This window comes from Arachis ipaensis, chromosome B9, assembly GCF_059453495.1.
Source record: "Arachis ipaensis isolate K30076 ecotype BB chromosome B9, ASM5945349v1, whole genome shotgun sequence".
Lineage (NCBI taxonomy): Eukaryota > Viridiplantae > Streptophyta > Magnoliopsida > Fabales > Fabaceae > Arachis > Arachis ipaensis.
Genome location: NC_142444.1, coordinates 39,816,413 through 39,837,382, shown reverse-complemented (window position 1 = coordinate 39,837,382; position 20,970 = coordinate 39,816,413). Strand labels below are relative to the sequence as shown.

The window sequence follows — 20,970 nt, the reverse complement described above, 5'->3', positions numbered from 1 at the left end:
TCTTATCTTCCAAGAACCTAGCCGCTCATCTAAGTTAGCTAAGTATCGCTCCATCTCAACAACTAGTAGTCTTCAACTAACCATTGGCTCGGACTCTACGATCATCAAAACTTGTCGTGCTTCAAAAATAGATCATACATATATTAATAATACGCAAGGTAGTTAAAAACTCAACTGCTAGCTTATAGTTACCTCGGGTCTGAAGATCGAATTTGACTGCATCCCGGCGTTTCTTGTGTGGACAGTCTCAAGCTATATGCCCTGGCTTCCCGCACTTATAACATACACCTAGTTCGGCTCTATGCGGCTCATCCGGAGTAGTCTCTCCATAGCCTTCCTGTAACATTGTTAACTTCATAGAGTAACGTTCTGCGAATTGACTTTTCATAACCAATTCAGGAAAATTCGTTAACCTTTGCGGACTCACGTAGTTGAAAATGTCTCTTCTAAGCCCTTTTTCATACTGAACACACTTCCACACCTCATAGTCGGCTGGATTTCCTTGACAAACTCTTGATAGATTACACAAGTTGTCGAATTCACGGGTATAGTCAGCAACAGACATATTTTCTTGCTTCAGTTGCATTAACTTCAATTCTTTTGCAACACGAATTGCATGTAAGAAATATTTTTCGTAAAATTCCGTCTTGAATTTACGCCAAGGGATATCTGTTAACTCCATCTGCAAGGTATGATATAACTCCTGCCACCATTCTTGAGCATCACCCTCCAACATGTAAGTCACTATTTCTACCGAATGTACTTCCGGTATGTGCTGAGTGTATAAGAATCTCTCCAAATCTCGAAATCACCGATCAGCCTCTAACGCATTGGCATTTTTGTTAAACCGAGGTGGACCACTCTTGAGGAAATCGGTAAGGGTCATGAACCTATAGTATTGACCTATGTTGCTTGTACCAGCACCCGAGCTTCCATCTCGGGGTCCTCGCATTGGTTCGGGCCTAGGATTTTCCTTCCAGTTACCTCGCTCGGATCCGCGAGTCAACATTTGGCCCCTGTTCACACCAGACAATTGATATTAAGGTAATTAGTCTCAATATCTCAAGTTCAGTGCTTAAGAGTCCCAAACGCATGCTCACGAACATGTATGCTACACATATCAGTTAGATATCCTAATAGCACACAAACATATACACAGAGAATGTACAAAAGCACCATCAGTCCATCCTCAGGCTCTATAGGAATGAACTGCTCTGATACCATAATGTAACACCCTACCATACTTAATCTTATGCTTAAGTCATAAGATTGAGATAGTAAGGTATTACGACCTTTAAGAATAATAATAATAATAATAATAATAATAATAATAATAATAATAATAATGATAATGATAATGATAATGATAATGATAATGATAATGATAATGATAATGATAATGATAATGATAATGATAATGATAATAATGATAATGATAATAATAATAATAATGATAATAATGATAATAATAATAATAATAATAATAATAATAATAATGATAATAATAATAATAATAATAATAATAATAATAATAATAATAGAAAAAATGGTACTTAACTAGGAGCATTGAAAAACGGATAAAACAAAATCGCAAAATAAAAAGCGCAACGCTCAGGAAAGGATTACTTGCGTGCTAAGAAACCTAATAGGAACATGATAAAGATAAGCAAAATAATAGAAGAAAGCCAAGAAAACAGCATAACTAGCCCCCTGACTAATAGAAGAAAGCCAAGGAAACAGCATAACTAGCCCCCTGACTCAGCCTGTGAAGCTAAGGCTGGCCAGAGGATATATATATATATATATATATATGAACATACATAGGTATCCCCAAAATACACCAAAATAAACTCCTATCTCTCCCTCAACCTTTAAGAGGAGCAGTATACATAAGTTACTTGGAGAGTAAGCTAAATACATATATACATATATACAAATGGAAAACCAAAATACACCCAAGGACTACTTCGCTTCCCTGGATCCAGACGCCTAGCGAGGAGCCTCTCGACCTGCATCTGAAAAACAACAATACAATATGGAATGAGAACTGGAGGTTCTCAGCATGGTAAAAGTGCCACGTGTATAATAAATAAGGTCCTGAGAATGCCATAAGGAATCTTAGAACTTCGTTATTCAATTATCCAACTTAATTACTAAACAGAAGCCATAAACAGGGGTAGGTATTCTAAATCTACCTAACTTACTCAATTTCAATCCTAATTAACACCAAACCGTTTCTCCTTTTCCTCCATCCCTCCATCATCCATAATGCAACAGAAACAAGCAACCAAACAAGTTCACGCACAAGTAATGAGCAAATAGTACAAGTAGCAAGTATAACAGGTAGCAGATGATATAAATCAATTAGGCAAACCCAGGAAATGCATAACAATCAAAACAAACAAATGCATATGATACATGCCTGTCCTATGACTGATGGGGCCCATCTGCCGGTTATCCAGCCAACCCGACAAGTCCGAAAACCTTAGACTGTCCCCCGTCGGGCATCCCCAAGAGTCTATGCATAGAGTTCATATTTAATCATCATATAAATCACTCAATGAGGGCTATTCATACCTGAGAATTTATACTTGCCCGGTCACCTTTACGACGTAGGGTCAACAGAGTATCGAGATTCATCCTGGAACACGTGGTGGCGAGCCACGGTTTTTACACAGGGAAACTCGTATCTTAGATATCATTATTCATAAGCCAGTTCATAGTCATAATCATTATTTAATGATTCATCAAGCCATAGCATGTTAACTCCTTTTATTAACAACTTCCCTTTCACATTTTTCATCATCATTTCCTTACATTCGCTCTTTATAGCCACAGCAACATATATTCATTTAGCTTTCGCATCATTCCCTTATAATTTATCACGTTTACCCTTTCCGGGTCCTAACCAAACCATTTATTAAAATCTTCTCAACCTCTTTAATATCGAATAATCTTAAAATCAATCACATAACACGAAGATTAATCTTTGACTTCTCGGACCCATGACTATCACCAAGACATCCTCGACACTCTATTTTCTTTTCTGTTTTTAGTATAACAAATGAACTCGGAATTAGGCAACCTTTATGTCCAGACGTTCATCTCGGAATAAGCTTTCTAACAAACCAAAAATAACAATTTTTTTATTTAACTAGCCTCAGAAATAGAGGAAAAATGCTGACTGTTCTGCAGTGCTTAGAAACGAGAAAATAGCAGCAACGTACGATATCTAAAATTCCATATAAAATTCAAATTAAATCCAATAGCCTTAAAATTAATATGGTTTAACTTAACATATTTAGGTTTCTTTTTCAACTAGTTTCAGGTCAAAAAAATTTTTAATGAAGGAGTTATGTAACTTGGACGTTGAGTAACTTTCTGCAGAATTCTGTTTTAAAAGCTAATGAACATGTCCTCTTCCAAGTCCCATAACTCACTCATTAAAATATAGACAGCCCTGAAATTTAAATCACAACTACTAAGCATAATTAATTTTCACCTCCAATTGGTTGCACATGAATATCCATCCATAAGTAGAAGTTATAAACTCTCAAAATTGCTGATCTAAGAAGACAAAATCTGGCTTTTATTGTATAACGCAATGTATTTCAAAAATTCATATATTTAAAAACACAAGTCCAACCATTCTAAAATTTTACGACGTTAAAATAATAGGACTAAAGCTTTATTTAAAATTAGTTTTATTTCAAAATTCATTTTGAAACATTCGTAGCAGAGCTAACAATTTACTGCTATTCTAAAATTTATGCAGTAAAAATCAGATTCCACAACTACAATTTGAAAATTTACCATAAATCATATATTTAACACCCATGCGGATTTTGTGGTTTTCAGATGCAGGACGTGAGGTTTCTCGCTGAAGCATGCTGGAGACTTCTGGATTAGCGAAGATCCTTTGTTCTCGGGACTCTGTTTTGGGTTATATATCTTGTTTAGATACTTTTATCTCCATTAAATAATACAAACTGTGATGACTCCTTCTAGAGGGGATTTTTGGAGAATAGGTTTTCTGTATTTGTGTCCCTTTGGGTTTCCTTTGGGGTTTCCTTATTTTATCATATGTATATATTGCTATGCTCGGACCGGTTCTCTTCGCAGCCGGGTTTTGAGTCTTGATATTCTTGTTTTTGACACTCTTTATATATATGATCTCGCGTCAGCTTATCCCGGTTCGTTACGTTATCGATCGGAGTTTTGCCCGTTCGAGTTTCGGTTTTTGTTTACCCCCTTTTTCTACAAAGGCTCCTAGTTATAATCAATTATTCATACTACTATACGTACTAAATTTTTGTTTTAGAGGTCGTAATACCTTGCCATCTCTGAATTATGACTTAAGCATAAGACTTTGTATGATAGGGTGTTACAGGAAGCGTCAGATCTTCTCTCACTTGGACTGATTCTGGTTCTAGGACATGACTAGGATCAAAATTGTATTTATGAAGCTGCGATACGTGAAACACGTCATGTAGGTTCGAACGATGTGGTGGTAAAGCGATCCTATACGCCACTGGTCCGATGTGATGGGGATTTAGCTTTTTAGTTTTTGATTGGTCATCCAATTCTAGTTCGTTGAAGTGATCTTCATGAATAGGTATCCTCTTCCTTCCAACTTGAGAAGTCTTCTTCTTAGATCTGCCTAACTCTTTTGTCGGCTTTCATAGTGAAAATTCTAACTCAGATTTGCGTAACTCTTCCTCTGTTGTCTCGGCTGTCAAATTCAGGAACTAAGACGTTCGATATTCTAGTTTTCGGTTAATTCAAAGGTGTTTAACATACCGTGAAGTCTCACCTTCTCTCTGATGTATAGTCTCTTTGATATCCCCAATCAGTAGTTTACTCTGATGGGAAAAATGGGTTTGGTCACTTGATCCACAATTCCCTAACAGTATCACCTTTTGTCCTAGTCCTCGGTAACCTATTATGAAATCAATGGCTATTCTCTGTTACCCTTAATGTAGAACCTTCGATGGTTGTAGCATTCTACACAGCTCCTGGTGGTCTCTCTTTTCTTTCTCATGCGTCAAACTTGTAATCACATAGATTGCCACTTCGTCTTCATTTTTGGCTGCTCAAAATATCTTCTTAGATTCGTGGTAGGTTTTAGAAATCTTAAGGTAAATTCGAAAATCCTCTCTTATAAGCTTCGGGCAATAGTTTCTCATTTCAATTTCCGATTTTGACACACAACCCTCTCTTGGTGTCTTCTTGATTCAACCGGCTTCGGTACTCTTAATAGCTCCTTATTACCAGTATTGCACTTCTTAAGTCCTTGACTCTATGATCTCTATTTCGGCATTGGTCATGTAAATCTCTTCTTAATTTCCTTTTGTTTACCAGACTTCGACATCTTTGGCGATTCCTTATTGACTCATTACGTGTCCCGTACTTCATCATTATCATGTTGTAAACTGGCAATGGATTTAGTTCGACCCTTCCAACTACACTCGCACTCTCCAACAGAGAACTATAACTCATCTAACATTTTCTCCTTTGGAATTAATCGTCCAAGAATCCCTTAGAAACTTCTCACTTAAGGCGTCTGCTACGATCTTACGATGTCGCTTCAGCACGCATCTTCAGTTTTCCAATAATGCATCGTAATAATTCTCCAAATGGTTCATTAGGTTCAAGTGATACAAGTATTGGTATAAGAATCAATCTTCTTTCCATGGCTCGAAGGCTTCCAGCGTATCCTGGTGTTTCATTTACACGGTGCACCTCATTGCATCTATTTAGTCATGAGCGATACGATCGGCAAGGGTTAAGGCTCTAGATTTCCTAGGAATGTCGCTACTTTATTTTCATGTTCAAAAGCCTTGCTTTAAAGGATTAATACTCTAATAATTGCATCTAAGAGTTATGCGTGACGCAAAATCCAACACAAGTTTATTTTTCAAAGAAACGTTAGGTTCAAAGGGACGAACAAGTAGCGCGAACGGTGTTCACAAGAATTCAAAAGAAAGTCTTGCATACAGTTAACCGGAGTTGTACAGAACTAATGGGATGCACAAGAAGAGAAACCTAGTTACATTTCAGGAAAGAAGTTCGAATCAAAGCGTAAATAGAAAGAATAAGGCATATCGGATTGAATAGGTTCTAGTTGACTTGAAAGGAATGCGAGTTTCCACAAGAGAGCAACTTCACGCACCGCAGGTCACCAGGATTCAAAAGTTATGTGATTATATTAGGATGAGTTCAAGCTGAATTCAAAAGAGACAAGCTTTGTACAAGTAAGGAACAAGATCGGAAGAACAATGAGTTGGGCTTTTATAGGAGAAGGTTCAAGATAGAACTTTCAATGCAAGCTATAAGAGAAAGGTTAGATTAAGTCGTGAAGATTAGTTGGCATGCTCTCGCAAAGAGACACTTAGTTGGATGATCCTCTCTTCCAGTTCTCTCTTCAACTTGGTCTTGAACACTACTGATTCTAATGATGTCTTCACTTGTGGTGCAACCAACACTGATCCGATTTTTGACACTACGTCTATGGCAAAATCACGTTCTCTCTAAGGTGGAAATTCTGGTACATCTTCAAGAACGGTCTTGGAAACTCTCTCGTATAGGAATTTGGTCTCACCTCTACTTGTCTCTCGATCAATTAACAACTAAAGGTTGAACTCGCTCTATTCCTTTTTCCTTGAAATCTTAACGTCACTGGATTTCAAACGGTAACTCCGCATAGCTCTCAACGGTTCCAATTCCTTAGGTATAATTCACCCAGCGTCCACTTCGTCATTCTGATTCTTATCTTCCAAGAACCTAGCCGCTCATCTAAGTTAGCTAAGTATCGCTCCATCTCAACAACTAGTAGTCTTCAACTAACCATTGGCTCGGACTCTACGATCATCAAAACTTGTCGTGCTTCAAAAATAGATCATACATATATTAATAATACGCAAGGTAGTTAAAAACTCAACTGCTAGATTATAGTTACCTCGGGTCTGAAGATCGAATTTGACTGCATCCCGGCGTTTCTTGTGTGGACAGTCTCAAGCTATATGCCCTGGCTTCCCGCACTTATAACATACACCTAGTTCGGCTCTATGCGGCTCATCCGGAGTAGTCTCTCCATAGCCTTCCTGTAACATTGTTAACTTCATAGAGTAACGTTCTGCGAATTGACTTTTCATAACCAATTCAGGAAAATTCGTTAACCTTTGCGGACTCACGTAGTTGAAAATGTCTCTTCTAAGCCCTTTTTCATACTGAACACACTTCCACACCTCATAGTCGGCTGGATTTCCTTGACAAACTCTTGATAGATTACACAAGTTGTCGAATTCACGGGTATAGTCAGCAACAGATATATTTTCTTGCTTCAGTTGCATTAACTTCAATTCTTTTGCAACACGAATTGCATGTAAGAAATATTTTTCGTAAAATTCCGTCTTGAATTTACGCCAAGGGATATCTGTTAACTCCATCTGCAAGGTATGATATAACTCCTGCCACCATTCTTGAGCATCACCCTCCAACATGTAAGTCACTATTTCTACCGAATGTACTTCCGGTATGTGCTGAGTGTATAAGAATCTCTCCAAATCTCGAAATCACCGATCAGCCTCTAACGCATTGGCATTTTTGTTAAACCGAGGTGGACCACTCTTGAGGAAATCGGTAAGGGTCATGAACCTATAGTATTGACCTATGTTGCTTGTACCAGCACCCGAGCTTCCATCTCGGGGTCCTCGCATTGGTTCGGGCCTAGGATTTTCCTTCCAGTTACCTCGCTCGGATCCGCGAGTCAACATTTGGCCCCTGTTCACACCAGACAATTGATATTAAGGTGATTAGTCTCAATATCTCAAGTTCAGTGCTTAAGAGTCCCAAACGCATGCTCACGAACATGTATGCTACACATATCAGTTAGATATCCTAATAGCACACAAACATATACACAGAGAATGTACAAAAGCACCATCAGTCCATCCTCAGGCTCTATAGGAATGAACTGCTCTGATACCATAATGTAACACCCTACCATACTTAATCTTATGCTTAAGTCATAAGATTGAGATAGTAAGGTATTACGACCTTTAAGAATAATAATAATAATAATAATAATAATAATAATAATAATAATAATGATAATGATAATGATAATGATAATGATAATGATAATGATAATGATAATGATAATGATAATGATAATGATAATAATGATAATAATGATAATGATAATAATAATAATAATGATAATAATGATAATAATAATAATAATAATAATGATAATAATAATAATAATAATAATAATAATAATAATAATAATAATAATAATAATAATAATAATAGAAAAAATGGTACTTAACTAGGAGCATTGAAAAACAGATAAAACAAAATCGCAAAATAAAAAGCGCAACGCTCAGGAAAGGATTACTTGCGTGCTAAGAAACCTAATAGGAACATGATAAAGATAAGCAAAATAATAGAAGAAAGCCAAGAAAACAGCATAACTAGCCCCCTGACTAATAGAAGAAAGCCAAGGAAACAGCATAACTAGCCCCCTGACTCAGCCTGCGAAGGTAAGGCTGGCCAGAGGATATATATATATATATATATATATATATATATATATATATATATATATATATATATATATATATATATATATATATGAACATACATAGGTATCCCCAAAATACACCAAAATAAACTCCTATCTCTCCCTCAACCTTTAAGAGGAGCAGTATACATAAGTTACTTGGAGAGTAAGCTAAATACATATATACATATATACAAATGGAAAACCAAAATACACCCAAGGACTACTTCGCTTCCCTGGATCCAGACGCCTAGCGAGGAGCCTCTCGACCTGCATCTGAAAAACAACAATACAATATGGAATGAGAACTGGAGGTTCTCAGCATGGTAAAAGTGCCACGTGTATAATAAATAAGGTCCTGAGAATGCCATAAGGAATCTTAGAACTTCGTTATTCAATTATCCAACTTAATTACTAAACAGAAGCCATAAACAGGGGTAGGTATTCTAAATCTACCTAACTTACTCAATTTCAATCCTAATTAACACCAAACCGTTTCTCCTTTTCCTCCATCCCTCCATCATCCATAATGCAACAGAAACAAGCAACCAAACAAGTTCACGCACAAGTAATGAGCAAATAGTACAAGTAGCAAGTATAACAGGTAGCAGATGATATAAATCAATTAGGCAAACCCAGAAAATGCATAACAATCAAAACAAACAAATGCATATGATACATGCCTGTCCTATGACTGATGGGGCCCATCTGCCGGTTATCCAGCCAACCCGACAAGTCCGAAAACCTTAGACTGTCCCCCGTCGGGCATCCCCAAGAGTCTATGCATAGAGTTCATATTTAATCATCATATAAATCACTCAATGAGGGCTATTCATACCTGAGAATTTATACTTGCCCGGTCACCTTTACGACGTAGGGTCAACAGAGTATCGAGATTCATCCTGGAACACGTGGTGGCGAGCCACGGTTTTTACACAGGGAAACTCGTATCTTAGATATCATTATTCATAAGCCAGTTCATAGTCATAATCATTATTTAATGATTCATCAAGCCATAGCATGTTAACTCCTTTTATTAACAACTTCCCTTTCACATTTTTCATCATCATTTCCTTACATTCGCTCTTTATAGCCACAGCAACATATATTCATTTAGCTTTCGCATCATTCCCTTATAATTTATCACGTTTACCCTTTCCGGGTCCTAACCAAACCATTTATTAAACTCTTCTCAACCTCTTTAATATCGAATAATCTTAAAATCAATCACATAACACGAAGATTAATCTTTGACTTCTCGGACCCATGACTATCACCAAGACATCCTCGACACTCTATTTTCTTTTCTGTTTTTAGTATAACAAATGAACTCGGAATTAGGCAACCTTTATGTCCAGACGTTCATCTCGGAATAAGCTTTCTAACAAACCAAAAATAACAATTTTTTTATTTAACTAGCCTCAGAAATAGAGGAAAAATGCTGACTGTTCTGCAGTGCTTAGAAACGAGAAAATAGCAGCAACGTACGATATCTAAAATTCCATATAAAATTCAAATTAAATCCAATAGCCTTAAAATTAATATGGTTTAACTTAACATATTTAGGTTTCTTTTTCAACTAGTTTCAGGTCAAAAAAATTTTTAATGAAGGAGTTATGTAACTTGGACGTTGAGTAACTTTCTGCAGAATTCTGTTTTAAAAGCTAATGAACATGTCCTCTTCCAAGTCCCATAACTCACTCATTAAAATATGGACAGCCCTGAAATTTAAATCACAACTACTAAGCATAATTAATTTTCACCTCCAATTGGTTGCACATGAATATCCATCCATAAGTAGAAGTTATAAACTCTCAAAATTGCTGATCTAAGAAGACAAAATCTGGCTTTTATTGTATAACGCAATGTATTTCAAAAATTCATATATTTAAAAACACAAGTCCAACCATTCTAAAATTTTACGACGTTAAAATAATAGGACTAAAGCTTTATTTAAAATTAGTTTTATTTCAAAATTCATTTTGAAACATTCGTAGCAGAGCTAACAATTTACTGCTATTCTAAAATTTATGCAGTAAAAATCAGATTCCACAACTACAATTTGAAAATTTACCATAAATCATATATTTAACAAAAAGATTCCAAATTCTCCAGTTCATTTCCAAATATTCCGAGGTTTAACTAGGACTTGATTCCATGTAATTTCAATCATCACAGAATTAGTTACAGCATATGCAATACCACATAACTCTACATCCTTATTAAGAAACACCAACCATAACCCATCATAAATAAATACAAGAGCATACGATTAATAACTTTCACACCTCATAATTCCAATATATATCCACCAACAAATCTATTCCAACAACATTACAAGGCTAATAATTAAATACAACAAACAATTTAACTTATCTTATGGTTCCTCTAACCTAAGTTTTCACAACACCGTAAATATTAAACGTGCGAAACTTAAACCATACCTTGGCCGATCACTTAGTTTCACCCAAGGCAGCCTCACAACATAAATCACAGCCCCTCCAAGCTTAATTAAAACAGCCCCAAAACAAGCCTTGATCACCAATAAGCCTCCAAGTACTCCCAACTCAAACCCAATGCAAATATATATAACTCATTCACCCCTAATTCACATATATATCCAAATTCAGATTTTTCATCAATAAATAAAAAATTGGCTAGGGTTTAGGTTATTCTTACCGTACCCATTGATGATTGGAGTGCAACCCAACAATTATCCAATTTTAGTTTGCACCTAAACCATTAAAATTATCAAAATCACTCAAAATCTCAATAATTTTCGTGTAGAAAAGGGACACAGAGAACTGGGAATAAATTGGTGAGAAACTTACCACTTTGTTCGGATAGAAATGAAGAGGACTCCGAGATGAACGCGTGGCCGCAAACGGCTCGTCAATTGGAGCTCAAACGAGGAAGATACAGTGGATCAAAGATGGTGAGGGTTTGAGAGCTTCTCCTCCCTTTCCCAAATCTGTTTGTATCGTTGCATGCAAATGGGGAAGAAGGGTTTAGTTTAAATGTTTGGGTCCGGTTTGGGCCCCGGTTCAACTGGTTCGGCCCTTTCTGTCCAATTTTGGGCCAAAATTTTGAAATTGATATCAAAATTCTCGTTTCGACGAGCTCTATCCTATTTTGATATTAGTTTTGCATTTTTAGCTTTCCTAATTAAAATTCAAATTATTGACTAATTATTTACCGATTTTAGTGGGGTTTACACATTCTCTATTTCTCTACGTTTTATTCTACAAAAAATAAAATTAATAAAATAATATATTTTAAATAAATTCATAAAATTAAACAATACATTAAATATATAATTAAAAATAATTCCATAATATTATTCACATAAAAGAATATATTATATTATTGTTATTATTATATGCATACTTTTTAATTTTTTTATTTAGTTTCAAATTTTCACCGCTTATCTTTCTAATATATATTTTTACTTCTCTTCTTTCAAATATTTATTACATATAATTTAAAGAGAATACTAATATGGTAATTAATAATTCAAATCAAGATTCAATTGTTTCAAAAAAATTGATTTTGAGTAAATTTTATAACTATTAATATAATTTTTTTATACTAATATCTAATTATATTTTTATATATAGAAAGGAAAAAATATTATTTTTAAATAACAAGCATAAAAATTAATTATTTTTATTTAAGCAATAAAATTAATACCTAATTAAACGTAAAAGTATATACATTAAATTATTTCAAAGTTTAGATAATAAATATAAAAAATTTAAATTCTTTCACATGAAAATATTAACAAAAAAAACTTATTATTTAATCTTTTTTGTTTACAAAGATTTTGGTTTTCTTAGCCAACGGGTACTTTTGTCCCATACGACTTTTTGTAAAAATAATTTTATTTTATTAATCTTTTATACTATAATTTATAATGTCAGGACAAAGTAGATTTAAAAGATTTATATTCCTAACTTACAGGCAAAAGTACTAGTTAAATAAAGGATTAACCACCAAAAATGCCTCCGAATTATTCAAACGCTGACAATAATGATTCCCACTTTTATTATCGACAAAAATAATATTTAATAATTTAAAAACCTGCACGAAATACCTAGCCGTCAAAAGAGACATTTTTCATTAACAGAAATATCTGATGCAACAAATGGAATGTAAACGTGGCATCTGTAACTAATGATGTGGCACCGTTTAAAATTTAGGGTTTCAATTTCCAAATTAAAACTCTAATTTTCCAATTAAATTCCTAATCTTCTAAAATTTTCTCTCTTCCTTGTTCCCAATTTTCTATTTCTAGATCTGCATTCCCATTCTTCCTCATCCAGCATTTATGAGTCTCTCTCTACTAACAACAACAACAACAAGAACCTATGAAACCCTCACAAAATTGCCCCTACCAACTCTCCTCCAGTGCCTACTTGCACCGTCAGAGCAGTATCCTTCTCCTCACCTTGCTCATCCTTCTCTGTCTATGACCTTCCTTCTCAGGCTCACCACCACTGCTTCAACATGCCAATGTCCTTGTCTGAGCATGTATTTCAACGCCAACAAAGGAGCCAACTCCCATCCTGTCAAGCTTGCCTTTCAGTTCTGGTTATGGTGCTCGCCTTTTAATTCTGACCATCGCGCTTGCCTTCCAGTTTCAATCATCCTCACCTTCTAGTTCTAGGTGTAGTTTTTTGTTATTGTGATGTAGTTTTTAGTTATTGTGATGTAGTTCTGGTATTGAAAAAAGCAGAAGACGAAGCTACGGCGGTGACTATGACATCGAAATGATAATAGGACATTGTGTGCTTGTTATGTTACTAGGAGTAGAAATGGAAACGGACTTGTGGGACCATGAGGACTTTTTGGGTTACAGGAGGGCCTCAGTTGGGAAGAGAAAGCGGTGGTGACAGGAGAGGTGGCGATGGTGGTGGTGGTGAATGATGATCTATTTTTTATGGAAGATTGAGGGTTTAAGATTAATAAATTTGGAGTTGGGGATGAAGACGACGCCACGAGAAAGAAGAATAAATGAGAGATAAAGAGGAGAGAGTGAGTGGGGAGAGAGAAGATGAAATGGCCAAATGGCTAATTGCTAAGGAGAGTGTGGAAGGTACTTAATAATGTAGATGGAAAAGTGATGTTGTATTGATGATTCAAAATAATAATTACAAGGAAATTGGAGCTATATGAGTTGGAAGTATTACTTGAAGACAAAATAAACCAATGAAATAGTGATATGAACTAAGAAAAGAAAGTGAAGCAGAAAATGCAGCAATGGTCATTGTGCATGAGGACCTGGACGAAAAGAAGAATTAATTAGAACATATACAAGGAATTCGATGTAACCAGAAGAGGGAGGAACATAATGATAGAATGGCACTATAACAGGCTCAAGCTACCCTGCATAATCCTTAAATTTAGTATTTATGATGTGTCCTCTCATGCTTCTATGCATGTCTGAAGGAGGTGGATCAGTAGCCACATGTCTCTGCTCTGTAACTAACTTCCCTTTTGTAGAATTGCTTGCATTAGAATGCTCACTCCCATCCAATTCTATTATTCTCTTTCTTACATTATCCTCTCCATTTAGATCAACCTTGTCCTCCAGGTTGAGATTAGGGTATAATCTAGTCACGGCTGCAACGAGTTCCCATGATGTTTTTGGAGTTTCTCTAATTCCCCACTGCACATGGACATGTTGTTCTGGTTTTTCATGTTTGAGAATGGTACAAACTGTAACAACCCTAGTTTTTGAAAATTAAATAATTAGTTATTTGTGATTTATTTTAAGAAAATTATTTTACTAATGATAATTAAATAGAGTTTCATGATAATTGGAGTTTATATTAATTAGAATTCTTATATAATCTTTATTAGATATTTGGTATAATTGAAATTATAATTTCGATAATTGAAAAATAAGAAGAATTGTATAATTTAATTTAAATAAATTCTATTTTGAATGAATTATGTTATTAATTTGAATTCCTAGAAATTATTTTATTAGAAATGATTAGATTGATATTTATAAATACTTTATGTTTAAGCTAGTTAATATTTATGCACAATTTTTATTATAATTGGTTATTTTATAAATTGAAATTAAAGTCTAGTGATAGAAAAATAATAAGAAGTTATATCATTTAATTTGAATGATTAATATTGAGTTTGAACTATATTTTATAATTATATGATTAATATGCTTATTTTATAATTTAAACTAGAAATAATTAATTGAACTTAGCAATATGATGATAAATAATGTTCCTAAATATTTTTAATAAAGTACATTTGATTTTAAAATTACTCTACCCTCTAATTTTATCAAAATATCTATTCATATCTATCCTTATTTCTTTTATAAAATCCTAATTTCTAACCCTAATTCCCAAATCAAACTCAGAAACCCTAATTTCCCAAATTGGAAACCCTGACCCGGTACCCGTTTCCCCTCCCTAAACCAGCAGCAGCAGCTGCTGCCCTCTAACCTAAACACACACACACAGCCGCAGCCTTCCCCCAATTCAACCAGCAGCAACAGCTGCGAAAATGGAAGAAAGAAAGAAATAGAGAGGGAAGGGAGAAATGGATCCGTAGAGGAGAAGAAGGAGAGGAGGGGAGGAAAGGGATTGCGCCACGTGCTGGGCTTCTCCGCCATCGCGCCACACTGCCTCACCACTGCCGCGCCACACTGCCTCACCACTGCCGCGCGAGGAGGAAAGGGAGCCATTGCGCTCTACCACCGCGAGCTCCGTCGCACCCTGCATCGCCGAGGGTTTCATTCTTGTCAGATCCGTCGCCGTCCAGACGTCACCCTCACCGCGTCGCGCCATCACTGTATCCACGCCGGTTGTCGCTGCCGTATGTGCGGTGACCTCCAGCCGCGCCGCCGCTAGTCTGGCTTGCTCTGCCGCCGTAGCTGTCTTCGGGAAGGTCGTTGGAGCTTGCTGAGGATATTGTTCTGGTTCTGAAGCAATCTATCCATGTCAGTGCTCATTTTTATCCCCTGTTCTGCCTCTGCCTCTGGATTCTGTGAGTTGCCGGAGCTCTCTGCCACCAGGAACCAACATTCGAGCTGCCCAGGAAACCACCATTAGAACCACTATTGTTTTGGTAAGCTCTGCCCCCTGTTTCTACTTCCTTGTCCTACCAATTTGTTTTTACTTTGAAGCTTGTCCCTGAAACTGTTTGTATTGTATAAAGAGATTATTGTAAATTACCTTGCCGCCGCCGTTACTGGAGGTAGCTGCCGGCACTATTTGGAGGCTGCTGCTAAGTCACCACCGAAGCTAAGAACAGGTGCTGGGATTTGATGGAGCACCGCTGCTGCTGTGGATTCGTAATATTGGGTTTACCGCATTTAAATTCTTCAATTACGGCTAATTGAGGTAGGGGATTTAACGTTTTTAATTTAGAATGCCTACAAAGTTATTGGATAAGTGCAAATGGTTAATAATAGTTAAGAACTTCTTAATTGACAATAATGACTTGAAATGTGTTTGAGAATGGTTAGCTATTGTGATTTTTCTGAGTTATGATTTGAATTAAATATGGTAGTGAATGGTGATTAAGCTTGTGTTACTTACTGAATTGAAAATATGTTGAGTTACTTATTGAGAAAAACTGACATATTGATGATTGATGAGTTGAGTTTGAATTGTGATTGGTTAATGCTATGACTGATATTGGTTTTCTGACTTTAATGGATTTGTTGACAATTCTGATTTTATGTGATATTGCTGAATTGGTTGAAATGGGGTTGTGGTTACTTTGAATTATAATTGAAATTAGTTGCGGTTGTGAAATGTGACTGAATTATTGATTCTGCGATGAATTGGTTGAGATTCTGATTTTGAGTGAATTATTGACTTGTTTGATTTTGAATTGGATATTTGATGTATGGGAATGGCTGTGAAGTTTACTTATGACTAGTTGGGATTGGTTTTGGTGGTTATTGAAGGATTGGAACTAAGGGATTAAACTGTTTAGAGAACCTGTGATTTTCTGAAATAATATAGTAAACTTTAAGAGTATATAAATAATTTATTAATGGTTAGACTAATTTTCTGTGTCATGATTTATTAATCCTGACTTGGCTGTGATTGTGACTGGTTTCATTGTTGTAAGCGATTAATTGATGAGGTTGATTTTGGTTTGAGGCTATGCTTGTTACCTAAATTTCGGGTTACATTGATTTCTTAATTTGGTTGTTATTGTTGATTTAAGGTTAACTAGAGTTAATTTTGAGAATGGTTAAAGGATTGGAGGATGATTTTTGAAATATTTTCCTAAAGTGTGATCTTTAGAATAAAATGGTAACTTTGCTAATAACTAAATAACTTTAAAAATAACAAGAAATATGAAGAGTTGATGTTGAGGTATTTGTTATGAATTCTTGAAATTGGACCGGTTTACTTTTAAAGAATGGTTTATGAAAATTCTGATTTTAATTGATGAAAGGATGTTAGTTCTTAAACTGAATTGTGATGAGATAATTATTGAGAATCTGTCATGATAGTTGCTGATAAATGGATGGAGAATTGATTGAGTTTAATTTGAAAAGATTCTATGACTTATGAATTTAATTGTAAATTGATGAGATGAAAAATGGATTGTTGGATTATGTGAGAATTGCGAATTGTGGATTTTTTTGGTTGCTTGAGAATCTTGTATTTGATAATTGTTGAGAAAGGATTGTTGAATTGTTGAGAAAGAGGGAACCCGTAAGGGTGGCTAAGTCCGAGTTTTAGGGGAGGTGCTGCCGAAATTTTATAAAATCTGAAATTTTATTTGAGAAGTTATTTTAGAAGATTTGGATTTGGAAAAATGATTATTTAAGTTTTATTTAGTTAAGAAAAGAATAATTCTATTTTGAATTCAATTTACGAGAGAAAGGTTTATGTTTCAAAATTAAATTATTTAAGAAAGAAATTATGTTTTGAATTTGATTCAATATAGAAAGAGTTATGTTTTGGGCTTGAAATAAAGGATTACTTTTTTAGAAATTTGGTGAAATAATAATATTTGAATTTGAATAGTAAGAGAGATGATTTTTAAATCTTTGGGAAGTTAGTAAACATGAGAAAGAGTTTTATTTGATTACTTCTAATGAAAGGTTAAGTTTTGAAAAGTGTTTAATGCATTTAAAATAAATGATTTTTCTTGAGTCTTTGATATAGAACTAAAATGAAAGATAGTTTTAAAGTTGGCTTGATTCAAGATTGCCAAGGCAGAGATTATGAACTGAATTGATGATTGAGATTTTTATGAACGAATGCTTGAGAAAGTTAAGAAAGGTTTAAGAAAATGTGTTAAGGATTCAAAGTGAAAAGAGTGATATGATAAAGAGAATAGAGAACAAGCAGAGGGCCTGTTGAAAGGTCATTTGTTGCGTTAAGGCAACTCCAGAGATATTTGTATATTCATCTGCTGCTTTTCTGTTGGCTCTAGAGGTCCTGTAGGCCCAAGTTCACCTACAGTAAGTTGTTATTCCTGTAGGCCGAAGTTCACCTGCAGTGAATATCAATTGTGTATCTCAGGGTGTTGCTCCTGTAGGCCAAAGTTCACCTACAGAGAGTTGTGATACCTGTAAGCCAAAGTTCACTTACAGGGGCGCTATTTCTGTAAGCCGAAGTTCACTTACAGAGGTGTTATTTCTGTAGGCCGAAGTTCACCTACAGAAAGTTGTTGTACTGTGATTAGACTATTTCTGTAAGCCGAAGTTCACTTACAGAGGTGCCATTTCTGTAGGCCGAAGTTCACCTACAGAAAGTTGTTCTGTTGTGTTTAGACTATTCCTGTAAGCCGAAGTTCACTTATGGGAGTGCTGTTTCTGTTGGCCGAAGTTCACCTACAGAGATAAAGCCATATCTAGGACTAGTTCCTGGGTAATGTCGGGATGCAGGGTGTAAACCGACACGTGAGCTCATGGCCTGCTTAGGACAGACATGCATTATATTGGTTGTGCATTTGCATTTGGTTGTGTTTGCTTATATTACTTCTCTGTGATTGTGTTGTTTGTCTTATTGTGATTTGTTTGTGTGATGAATTGAGTTTCTTGCTTGTGCTAGTAGTTTGTGAATGGATAAAGATGATTACTATCTGTTGTTATGACTGAGAATCAATTATGTTGCTGAAAGATATTTAATATGACAAGTTTTTCAATTGAGATCTGTTTTGGGTTTAGGAATTTAAAGAAAGTAATTACTTATCTAAGGTAAGATTAAAAAGTATTTCAAAGGGTTTGACAAAGATGGTTTATTAAGTAAAGTTAATTATTTGCATGTTAATCATTACTTTTACAGCATTCCCATTCCCTACTGAGAACGTGTGGTTTGTTCTCACCCCAAAATCTTCCACCCTTTCAGTGACACAGGTTCGAAGACTCCGTTTGAAGCTGCGGGCGATTGTTAGACCTTATTTATGAGTTAAGTGTGAGTTAATTTGCTTTCATAGAGTTCCCTCGCCCTTATTGCTTAAGATTTTTATTTTATACAGAGGGATATGATTTGTATCTAAGTTACACTTGAATTTGTTTGTATAATATTTACTAATAATTATATGATTATTATTATTTAGTGATGCTTGATATATGATTTGATAAATAAAAACAAAATTTTCTAGCATTTTCTACTAAAACTGAAACACGATATCGAACTAAAGGCTCAATATTAAGTAGTTAATAAGAAAAACAGGTCGGTAACGCCTTACTTTTGGTACGATCATGACGTATTGAAAGTTGGGTCGTTACACAAACTCCCAGAACTCAAGAAGGCTCAGGTATAGAACCCTTGGCTCTAGTCTGTAGACACAATTGCAAGTACTAATTAGTGTTATCCCCGTAGAATCTTTTTAACACTGAAATGTGGAACACATTATGAATCTTGGCCTCTGGAGAAAGTTTGAGTCTATAAGCCACTGAGCTAAGTTTCTTGACAATGCGAAATGGTCCAAAGTATCCCATTTTCAACTTCTGATTTTTTCTCAAAGCCATTGAGTGTTGGCGATAAGGATGTAAACAAACCAGTACCATATTATTCTCTTGAAATTCAGCAAACGTCTTCATATATTGTTGGGCATGATTGAGGTTAGCCTTAAGCTATTCAAGCAGTGTGTCCCGATTGGTTAGCAACTCTTGCAATGACGGTTCGTCAACATGAGGCAACTCATATCTAATGAGATTTGGGGGGCACGACCATATAGAGCCAAGTAAAGAGACATTTTGATGCTTCTGTAGTGAGAAGTATTATATCAATATTGGGCCCAAGGTAGCATATCGACCATAACTTGGGATTCACAAAATAGAAGCAACAAAGATACATCTCCAATGTCTTATTCACGACTTCACTTTGTCGTCCGTTTGTAGGTGGTATGCTGAGCTCATGGATAAAGTAGTGCCTTGCAACTTAAATAATCTCTGCCAAAAGTGACTCATAAAGATCCGGTCCCTATCCGAGACAATGGAGTTAGAAAATCCATGGAGTTTGACAATATTCCTGATGAATGCCTCTACCACTGAACGGCTGTCAAAGTCATGTTTCGAGGGTATAAAATGAGAAAATGTTGTCAATCTATCAATGACCACCATAATGACCGTGTACCCATGAGATTGTGGAAGAGCTGTGATGAAATACATGCAGATAGCCTCCCACACCTGTGATGGTATTGGGAGAGGTTGAAGCAACCGTGCAGGTAATCGAGCCTCTCTTTTGGCGCGCTGGTAAGTAGAGCAGAAAAGAACATAAGCTCTTATAACTCTTTGCATATTTGGCCAATAAAAGGTAGAACAAATCCATTCCACAGTCTTGGCAATGATGGAATGACCTCCAATCATGCCATCACGGTATTCGTGCAAAATTGCTTGCATCAATGAACCCTCTTTTGGAACCACCAACCTATTCCTCCATAATAGAACTCCATTCTAAACAGAATAGTTAGGTCCTTAGGTAAGCCTTTCTCACAATTCTTCCGAAGCTCCTTCAGTTCATTGTCAACCTCAATTTTGCTCTTTAATATATTGAACCATTCTGGTTTCAGGCAAGATCAAGTAGCCATAAAGCTGCGTGAAAGGGCATCAGCAGCAATATTCTCCTTACCAGATTTATATTGAATCTCAAAGTCATACCCCATGAGCTTGTGTATCCACTTTTGCTAGTCAGAGGTGTGCAAGATCTGATCTCCCAAAGTCTTTAAACTTTGTTGATCTTTACGTATAATAAATTTCTTCCCCAATAAGTAATGGGAGAACTTGGCTACCGCTTCAGTCACCACATAGAATTCCCGGGCATAAGCTAACTGGCGCTGATTGTTAGTAGATAATTTCTTAAAAAAAAAAGGCGATGTGGTCTTTATCTTGCAAAAGTACCACTCCAATTCCCGTACTAGAAGTATCAGTCTCCACTATAAAAGGTTGATCAAAG

The 20,970-nt window shown here is 35.6% G+C and overlaps 2 protein-coding genes and 1 long non-coding RNA gene across 3 annotated transcripts; 1 reads left to right on the top strand and 2 right to left on the bottom strand.

Annotated features, from left to right (window-relative positions):
* Positions 1 to 247: 247 nt before the first annotated feature.
* On the bottom strand, positions 248 to 736 carry LOC148544391 (uncharacterized). Its single transcript, XM_088498930.1, has one exon. The coding sequence runs from the start codon at positions 734 to 736 to the stop codon at positions 248 to 250; it is 489 nt and encodes a 162-aa protein (XP_088355056.1).
* Positions 737 to 7,013: 6,277 nt separating this feature from the next.
* Positions 7,014 to 7,502, bottom strand: LOC148544390 (uncharacterized). Its single transcript, XM_088498929.1, has one exon. The coding sequence runs from the start codon at positions 7,500 to 7,502 to the stop codon at positions 7,014 to 7,016; it is 489 nt and encodes a 162-aa protein (XP_088355055.1).
* Positions 7,503 to 15,043: 7,541 nt separating this feature from the next.
* Positions 15,044 to 19,128, top strand: LOC148544389 (uncharacterized). Its single transcript, XR_015900157.1, has 3 exons — positions 15,044 to 15,664; positions 15,755 to 15,939; positions 18,919 to 19,128. It is a non-coding gene; the product is annotated as an uncharacterized LOC148544389 (long non-coding RNA).
* The last annotated feature ends 1,842 nt before the right edge of the window (positions 19,129 to 20,970 follow it).

Excerpts from the sequence above, each read along its gene's own strand:
- LOC148544391 (XM_088498930.1), bottom strand. The coding sequence starts at position 736 with ATGTTGGAGGGTGATGCTCAAGAATGGTGGCAGGAGTTATATCATACC.
- LOC148544390 (XM_088498929.1), bottom strand. The coding sequence starts at position 7,502 with ATGTTGGAGGGTGATGCTCAAGAATGGTGGCAGGAGTTATATCATACC.